At 44.6% G+C, this 10,194-nt stretch overlaps 1 protein-coding gene across 4 annotated transcripts in view; it reads right to left on the bottom strand.

Moving 5' to 3' along the window:
* LOC124044257 (E3 ubiquitin-protein ligase Midline-1-like) overlaps positions 1 to 10,194 on the bottom strand; it is a 74,055-nt gene that overhangs the window by 18,820 nt on the left and 45,041 nt on the right. For 3 of the 4 annotated variants that reach the window (XM_046363875.1, XM_046363876.1, XM_046363873.1), the window contains exon 2: positions 5,596 to 6,317. In XM_046363875.1, coding sequence (XP_046219831.1) covers positions 5,596 to 6,261 — 666 coding nt within the window. In that variant the 5' untranslated portion in view covers positions 6,262 to 6,317. Of the gene's footprint in view, positions 1 to 5,595; positions 6,318 to 9,621; positions 9,845 to 10,194 lie in introns of those variants that run through there. The other variant, XM_046363874.1, reaches the window with a different exon arrangement.

Raw genomic sequence — 10,194 nt, 5'->3', positions numbered from 1 at the left:
GAACCTCCCTGTCCAACACTGAAAGACAGACGGTAGGCCCAGACTATATAACCCACTCTGCCAAGAACCTCCCTGTCCAACACTGAAAGACAGACGGTAGGCCCAGACTATATAACCCACTCTGCCAAGAACCTCCCTGTCCAACACTGAAAGACAGACGGTAGGCCCAGACTATATAACCCACTCTGCCAAGAACCTCCTGTCCAACACTGAAAGACAGAACAGACTATATAACCCACTCTGCCAAGAACCTCCAACACTGAAAGACAGACAGACTATATAACCCACTCTGCCAAGAACCTCCCTGTCCAACACTGAAAGACCCAGGCCCAGACTATATAACCCACTCTGCCAAGAACCTCCCTGTCCAACACTGAAAGACAGACGGTAGGCCCAGACTATATAACCCACTCTGCCAAGAACCTCCATGTCCAACACTGACAGACAGACGGTAGGCCCAGACTATATAACCCACTCTGCCAAGAACCTCCCTGTCCAACACTGAAAGACAGACAGCAGGCCCAGACTATATAACTCCATTTCTCTGTTACTTCCTTCAGCCTTTTGAGGGTTGATGCACTGTAATCGTTGTCACTGGCAAGTCATATAAATTGTGAATTTCATTGTTTTGCATGTGAATGTAAGGTGTGACACTCTTTCTGAGAAATGCTCTCTTTTTTCATATATTTCTGCTTTGTTTCTTACATCTGGAAATAGTGGACTGCTGATATCATATGCCAGGCTTTCATCTGCCTTTTTACAATCAGGACAGTCAGAACTAACACTGTCCTGAGATCAGGTGGTAAAATGACAGAAAAGTTGTCAGAACAGTTTCGAAACACAGACAGTGACCTGACCGGTCAGGTTTTTGTCAGGAAGGAAGAGAGACTGAGCAAGCCAACACCAAAGGTATGGGACCAAAAGCATTCTTCATCCAGAGGAAGCAGCTATTCCTTCCTCTCATCATGTCTGAATTGATTTAGGAAAATAGAAATCCATCGCAGGGAACTGTCCAAACACTAAGAGCATTTCAATGTACTATAGTTCAGGCACATAGTTGTATAATTTATCATTATAGTATAGAGGAAATTAACTTGAAAAATATGTCATGAAGATGAAAACATGTCAGATGAACGTGAGAAAACAATGTAGAACCTTTGGAACTTAAACCATAACACATAATGTTCCTTCTAACTCTAGAACCAATAATGATCCTTCTAACTCAATAACCAATAATGATCCTTCTAACTCAATAACCAATAATGATCCTTATAACTCTAGAACCAATAATGATCATTCTAACTCAATAACCAATAATGATCCTTCTAACTCAATAACCAATAATGATCATTCTAACTCTAGAACCAATAATGATCATTCTAACTCTAGAACCAATAATGATCCTTCTAACTCAATAACCAATAATTATCCTTCTAACTCTAGAACCAATAATTATCCTTCTAACTCTAGAACCAATAATGATCCTTCTAACTCTAGAACCAATAATTATCCTTCTAACTCTAGAATCAGTAACCAGCACCACTGGTTGCTTCACTTCCTGGTATGACAACCCAGACCCCTCTTTTACGCTGCTGCTACTCTCTGTTTAGTATCTATGCATAGATACTTTAACTCTACCTACATGTACTGTACATATTACCTCAGTTACCTCAGCTAACCGGTGCCCCCGCACATTGACTCTGTACCGTTACTCCCTGTGTAAAGCCTCCACATTGACTCTGTACCGTTACTCCCTGTGTAAAGCCTCAACATTGACTCTGTACCGTTACTCCCTGTATATAGCCTCCACATTGACTCTGTACCGTTACTCCCTGTGTAAAGCCTCCACATTGACTCTGTACCGTTACTCCCTGTGTAAAGCCTCCACATTGACTCTGTACCGTTACTCCCTGTGTAAAGCCTCCACATTGACTCTGTACCGTTACTCCCTGTATATAGCCTCCACATTGACTCTGTACCGTTACTCCCTGTATTTAGCCTCCACATTGACTCTGTACCGTTACTCCCTGTGTAAAGCCTCCACATTGACTCTGTACCGTTACTCCCTGTGTAAAGCCTCCACATTGACTCTGTACCGTTACTCCCTGTGTAAAGCCTCCACATTGACTCTGTACCGTTACTCCCTGTATATAGCCTCCACATTGACTCTGTACCGTTACTCCCTCTGTAAAGCCTCCACATTGACTCTGTACCGTTACTCCCTGTGTAAAGCCTCGCTTGTTATTTTAGTGCAGCTGTTTACTTATTTGTTACTTTTATTTTCTATTTTTTACTTATCTAGTTTTTTAACTTATCACTTATTTGTATTTATTTTCTTAACTTCTTAAAGCATTGTTGGTTAAGGGCTTGTGACAAATACAATTTGATTTGATTTGATCCTTCAAACTCTAGAATCATTAAAATTAGAAATATTTTTACCCCCTCCCCTCTCTTTCTCACTTTTTTTTTGCCTAACATAAGATATTTCATACATGTACAGGTGTCTAAATACTTCTGTTACGTCTATGATTTACGTCCCCTCTACATTAGCCAGTTCCTTCTGGGTTGTAAATGAATAGGGCTTTGATCTGGCTTCGCAGTGGGTAACATCGGCATACTGTAGTCCAGCTTTTCAAGACTGCAATTCAGAAGTGCAATTAATTTACCAACACTACCTTTTTGCAGTGAGGTCTATGGTTGCATCTCCACATAAATTAAATATCTTTGTCTTTTCATAACGTCTATGTTAACATTATTTATTTAGGTTATTTTTTATTTAGGCTGTTGTATATTTGATATGCTTAAATTAAAAAAGGTGAAGCGGGGTGACTAGTCATTTATGTAAAAGATAAAGCCTCTTAAAAAATATATATTTTAAAAAATCAAGATAATAGCCCCATGTGAAAGATGCATGAGGGAGCACAAAGGAAAATGTTGCAACCACAAAAATGAATCCTTATAGACTAAAACAAACAACCCCTAAAATATGGTCCTTCGAGTGCTATAGACTGACTCAGGGACACAGTATGACAATACCTTGGCACAGAGGTCAGGGGGGAATGACAAACAGACAGAGAGTAATCCCACACAAGACAAGGGTATCGACAGCGGTATAAAGAGTAATGAGCACCCATTCTGGGTTTGTTGGTTAGTTCTGACATTTACTGTCATGCTCAGAATAACTTCATTCATTTGTATCTGAAGAATGAAAGAGTTGACATGGCCACGGTCGTTGTAATCAGTTTTAACGTAGGATTTGTCCTGAAAAAAACGTGACCAACTAGTAGGTAGAGTATCTTACTACTGGCAAGAAATGTCAGAAATGCAGAGCTCAAGTTTGACCACAACTACAGTAAGTCTGCCACTCTTCCCTTAACATATTTAACTAAGCAAGTCAGTTAAGAACAAATTCTTATTTTACAATCTCCCTGAGGGGGGGTTTATGTAAAACCTGATGGTAAACTATGTTCCAGAGTACATATATCATCCCTATAATGTATATATACTGTATGGCATTACCCGTTACGCAAAAAAAGCAGATATCACATAGAGGCCTTGAAGCCACCCATAGTGGTGGACTATATTCTACGGGTCAGGTTTACAGAGCATTTGCACCTGTGCAAAATATTCTCCTGTTATTTTCAGAATACAAGAGTCCAACATATACCGTATTGTTTTTATTTTACCTTGATATATTTTACCTTGATTATTGGTATTATTTCGTCTGCAGGTTTTATTCCCCGTTGAAAATAACAGCTGTTAACTCTTAGTCGACCTGTCCCTGAATATGGAGTTGTATTAATACTGGAGATACCGTAGATATCTCCTGGTCTGCTTCCTCTTGCTTGCTCCTCTCACTGAGATAGCAGTCTGGAGTTCTCTGCACAATGACAGCATGATCAAACAAAGGAAACACTGGTTACCGCTGATGCTCTGACCTCCATCGCCATAGTGTTGCAATCTAAGATTACCGCATCTCACTTTCACTGGGATTCTGGGACCAAGCTTGGCATTCTCTCTTGTTTTTGGTGAAAGGTCAAGCAAAAAAAGTAGTCCGTGTGTACTATATTATCCAACATCCCTGTTGGTGACTCGTGCATAAATAGTGTAACATTTGTATTTATTTGTGAAAAGTCCTGAGGTCTTTTCAAAGTCATGCCATGGTCTCCATGTGGTTCCTAGAAAGCCTTCATCTAGACACGTTATTACATTATTACACTGACTTCTCCTTTACTAAAGGCATTGACTAAACACTGCCTCCTTCAAATAAAACATCAATTGGCTATCAATCAACTGTAAAAACAACAACAAAAAACAAAACAAAAAACGATAATAGATATTGCTATTGTAAATACAAAAAAAAAATAATTTACTGATAAAATATTTCAATACATGTGGTTCAACAGAATGTATAGGGGTTAAGGTCTACTCACATCACATCCCTATTTGCTGTGTCTCTTGATAGAGCTTGTCAGATGTGAGGGTATATTTCCATGTGAAAGGCTAACTATAATACACAGCCGCATGGTTCTGCCTGGTAATAAAGCGTTGATCGCTCCCATGAGGTTTCTGGAGCCATGATCGAGTCCCATGGCGCGTAGGCGAAATGCTAGCCCACAAAGCCCAAACGTCAATGCTTTTGACAGGAGCTCATTCAAGTCTTAAGTGCAAGGAATGCGTGGCCACCTTTTTGTGTGTGTTCCAGCTAAGAGCCTCTCGTGATACCATATTAATATGGACACATGGAGGGAAAGAGGTTAGTTGAACTTAACCTGAAACCCTTGGAAGCAATCTTTATTTATTGGTTGTGATTTCGTGTCAAAATGTTATATTTAAGCCGCTAAAAGAAAGTGTCATGGTGTGTGATCACTCCTTGTTCCCAAAGCTCTTTGCTCTTTGAAATATTAACAGACCTCATATGAGTTTACTGTAGCTGCATTAGTGGGGAAGTCTGACTGAACGTGGAATTCCATTTGCCATGTTTCTAATACTGTACGCTTTGTGTTGCCGTTTCGTAAGCCAAGAGGGCCAGTAGATACAGTATAACACATAGCGTATAACTGTGTGTTTACCTGATTGTATAGTTCTCTTGTGCAACACTGTTTACAACCACAATGACTCCTGATTTACCCATGAGTCTGAGGAAACATTCCTCGTTGGTTAGCAGAGGATATTAATAGGAGACTATTTGATTGAAATATTGGATCCTACTTCAATTTTAAATCTTAAAAATGCCCGTGTGAATTGTGGAACAACAGGTGTTTAGGATGAGGCAACATTTGGAAAACAACACAATTAGCAATCACATTATTTTTTTGCATCTCTGAAAATGTGTGTGACGAATCTCAACCAAACTAAAAAAGAATCGGTCAGATATTGAATCTGATGTATCGGGTAATTCAGGCACAATATTGTTTATTTAATATACCCAAATGTTTTTACTCGATTTGAATCAAATATGATTTTTAATCTCACCATTTATTCCACTCAGTGGACACAAATTATTGCACATAGTGAGCTTTTCACAGTCAATCATTTACTTCCCATACTCCTCAGACATTGCTGAAGGTGTGTACAGTACAGAGCATCTCTTACCTTGAGTTTCTCATAGCGGTCGCTGAGGGCGGCAACTTGGTGGTCCCGATGCCGACCGACCAGTTTGCACAAGGCACAGATCAACTGTTCATCTGTAACACAGTACATGTTCACCTTCTCGTCCTCGTGCTCCAGACACATGAGTCCCCTGATGTGGCAGTCCGGCATGGGCTCGATCAGACGGTGGCTGGTGAAGGGCTTCTTATTGGGGTGGGTGGCCTTCAAGCATTCGTCGCAGTAGGACACCTCACAGGTGACACAGGTCTTGACGGCGTCCTGGGGAGGGTCTTGCTCACAGAACTGACACTGCACCCTCTTGCTGGGGGAGGTCATGGCCGTGCCGTTCGGGGTGACCCGCTCACGGCGAGTCTCGCTGGGGGAGTTGGGCCCGCTCACGGAAGCCTTCTGGAAGCGGTCGATGATGTTCTGCAAAGTGACGTTACGCTTCAGTCCCTCTAGGCCCCTCTGGTTGAGGGTGATGGCATAGCGACAGGTTGGGCACTGGAAGGCGCTGATGGACTGCACAGGCTCGTTGGGGCTGCAGTGGGAGATCAGGATACGGTGGGCACAGTTGAAACACAGGCTGTGAGCGCAGGGCAAGAGCAAGGGGTCCTCGAAGAGCTCCAGACAGATTGGGCAGGTCAACTCCGACTCCAGTGTTTCCATCTTCACACGCAACAAAGCGATGTCGTCAGCGGAATCCAGGGAAGCTGATCAGCTATCTGTAGGGATGACATGGACTTCATCATTAGAGAATGGGAGAATGGGAGAGATAGAGAGAGAGAGAGAGAGAGAGAAGCAAGGGGTTCAAAAGGGTTAAACAGTAGGGGGTTGTCAACTTTCCCAGAATAGAAATTAATGAGTAGTCTGACCACATTCCTAATCTAAAGAAAACTGGAGATTACTTGGTGTGGTAGAGGAATAAATAGCAGGTATTGGATAACACATCTCTGGTATCTTCATCAGGGGTTATTGCATGAAATGCAGACACTTCTAAATTGACTTTCAGTGTATTCTAAACCCCTTACAGAAATATAAATTAAAGCTGAATCGAAATGAAACTTGTTTGGTAAGAAGTAAAGTAATCCATGTCGATCTTGAGTTCTCTAGAACTAATTCCTACATGTTTTATAGGGAGGCACATCTGACCGTATTTCCTGCGATGCAACAGCCAAATGAAGAAGACCGAAATTGGGAAAAACAAACAAACGCTGCATATTTTATAAGAGCCTTGAGTTGTTTTGATGATATAACTCTGGAAACACCAAAAAATGAGTCATTTTTTCATCAAGTGGCCCTTGTCTATGGAAAGGCTTGGCTAGGCTAGCTAGCCCAGGGCAGTGAAGCCAGACAGATCACTGAAGCAGAAGTCCCTGCCTGTTCACGGCTGGAACTCCTTACTGTGACTGGCCTGACGGACACAGAGCCTTTGTTCCAGACCAGTCAGACACCCCAGCTGCGAGTGGATACGCTGTGCCCGTCGCGTCTCCCTGTGTGAACTCTACCTCCACTCATTATGTGTGAAAGAAGGCAAAAGCTCATTATCAGGCCAGCCGGGCACAAGTGGTCTTTGAAGTTGAGGACACAGAAACTCGCAGAGAGCTATAGCTAAGGACGGGTTTGTTCCCTTCCCCTATTCTTGTTCAAATCCACAGAGACACTCAGTTAACCTACTGGAAGATACAACTTTTACGCTCGTCTCACATGTCTGTGATGTAGACAATATGAATTCCTCTGTGGGGCTTTGTTGTGCTACTGTTGGTGCTTTGTCCCAGACATGGAGTTTGTTTTAACAGAAACCTTCTCTCTGTTATCCAAGTTGATGAGCCAAGTCAAGCTAAGGAGGGTAGAATTAGCGTGTCCAATGTTCAAACGTGATGTCAGTACTAAGAAAACATACGTTATAGGTTACTGTATAGCAGTTGCCAGAAATACACTCAAATATTATTATGATTTATGGTTTCCTCCACAAAAAATAGAGTCTATTCTTAATGCAATGTTAAATGACCCATTTTAAAATGCACAGTGCACCCAATATAACATGTTGATTGTTTGTACACTGAAGTAAATTAATCTGGTGAAATGGAAGTTATACCATTTCAACAAATAGTAGCAGAATTAGAAGTGTCTACTTAATCCACACAAGAATAGTGTCCTGAAATGTCTGTCTGTCATCCTTTTTAAAAATATGATTTTATTGAACCTTTATTTAACCAGGCAAGTCAGTTGAGAATAAATTCTTATTTACAATGACAGTCTACCCCCGGCCAAACCCGGACGACGCTGGGCCGATGGTGCACCGCCCAATGGGACTCCCAATGACTGCCTACCGCCGGCCAAACCCGGATGACGCTGGGCCGATGGTACACCGCCCAATGGGACTCCCAATGACTGCCTACCCCCGGCCAAACCCGGACGACGCTGGGCCGATGGTGCACCGCCCAATGGGACTCCCAATGACTGCCTACCCCCGGCCAAACCCGGACGACGCTGGGCCGATGGTGCACCGCCCAATGGGACTCCCAATGACTGCCTACCCCCGGCCAAACCCGGACGACGCTGGGCCGATGGTGCACCGCCCAATGGGACTCCCAATGACTGCCTACCCCCGGCCAAACCCGGACGACGCTGGGCCGATGGTGCACCGCCCAATGGGACTCTCAATGACTGCCTACCCCCGGCCAAACCCGGACAACGCTGGGCCGATGGTGCACCGCCCAATGGGACTCCCAATGACTGCCTACCCCCGGCCAAACCCGGACGACGCTGGGCCGATGGTGCACCGCCCAATGGGACTCCCAATGACTGCCTACCCCGGCCAAACCCGGACGACGCTGGGCCGATGGTGCACCGCCCAATGGGACTCCCAATGACTGCCTACCCCCGGCCAAACCCGGACGACGCTGGGCCGATGGTGCACCGCCCAATGGGACTCCCAATGACTGCCTACCCCCGGCCAAACCCGGACGACGCTGGGCCGATGGTGCACCGCCCAATGGGACTCCCAATGACTGCCTACCCCCGGCCAAACCCGGACGACGCTGGGCCGATGGTGCACCGCCCAATGGGACTCCCAATGACTGCCTACCCCCGGCCAAACCCGGACGACGCTGGGCCGATGGTGCACCGCCCAATGGGACTCCCAATGACTGCCTACCCCCGGCCAAACCCGGACGACGCTGGGCCGATGGTGCACCGCCCAATGGGACTCCCAATGACTGCCTACCCCCGGCCAAACCCGGACGACGCTGGGCCGATTGTGCACCGCCCTATGGGACTCCCAATCACGGCCAGATGTGATACAGCCTGGAATGGAACCAGGGTCTGTAGTGATGCCTCCGCTGTGCCATTCATAAGGGGTAAGTATTCCACAAAGTATTCCACAAAACAAACACAACTCAACTGACACGTACACAAAGAAAAGGTGCTACAGTATATCTAGAACAAAATATACAAAAATATTCAGATTAAAAGGGTGTACCAAAAAAGGGCTCTGTGCCTGCATAGGAGAACCCTTTGAAGAACCCCTCTTGGTTCCAGAACCCTTTCCACAGAGGGTTCTACATGGAACCCAAAACAGTTCTACCTGGAATCAAAAAGGATTCTCCGGTGGGGACAGCCTCAGAACCCTTTTCAAACCCTTTTTTCTAAGAGCGTACGTCTGAATATTTTTGTATATTTCCTCAAAACAAATTACAATACAACAGTAGCATGCAAATAAACTTCCACGTGTGACTGAACATCCCCGGCAAATGATTATGTCTCCGTTCAGTGAAGACAAATAACAGTTCATAAATATTGAAAAAGAATCAAAAGAGCTTTTGCGTGAAGTGCAAATACTGTACATAAAGACAAAATGTCCCTGCCAATGATGTCCTCATACAATCTTACAAAAGCCCTAGATACACTGAACCCCTGTCAACGTACACTGTGGCAGAAAGCCAGAGGAGAGTGATTCACATCAACTACACCTTTACTCCACTCCCTTTGAAAGTTTTCCATTCACACGCAGTTCACTTTACCCACCGGTGGATTTCGTCCCGCTTTGCACTGCAGAGACATTTCGGTTGAGGGGAAAACTTCTGACCAAAATCATGAAAACATATTAAAGGACATCAAAGGAAACACCCCCCCCCCCGTAACGAGGAGGTGGTCGGTACCCAGATGACAAAAGTCTTCGTAATGCAGTAATCCTGCTGTACCGGAGCACGGCTGTCACTAACCAGGAACCAGAGACAGAAAGCAAAAGGTAACCAGCACAACAGGAAGACCTTCCCCACAACTCCAGGACAGACAGCTCCACCTACAGTAGGAGAGCTGGCCAGCAATCACTGGAAATACAGGCAGAGAGAGAGAGAGAGAGAGAGAGAGAGAGAGAGAGGCAGAGAGAGAGACAGCGAGACAGAGGGGCAGAGAGAGAGAGAGAGAGAGAGAGAGGCAGGGCATAAGCAGAGACGGAGTTCTCCAGAACCCCAGGGGTAGACCTAGTCAGTGTAACTCTGGCCCTCACACAGGACAGGCAGGTCAGTGTCCTCTGATCCCTGCCTTTTGAGCTATAAAACAAAGAGGAGACAGAGAGGAGAGAGTCAGGATCAGTTT

This window comes from Oncorhynchus gorbuscha, linkage group LG09 (assembly GCF_021184085.1).
Source record: "Oncorhynchus gorbuscha isolate QuinsamMale2020 ecotype Even-year linkage group LG09, OgorEven_v1.0, whole genome shotgun sequence".
Taxonomy (NCBI): Eukaryota; Metazoa; Chordata; class Actinopteri; order Salmoniformes; family Salmonidae; genus Oncorhynchus; species Oncorhynchus gorbuscha.
The sequence above is the reverse complement of the archived record's forward strand: the minus strand, read 5'-3'. Positions and strand labels throughout refer to the sequence as shown.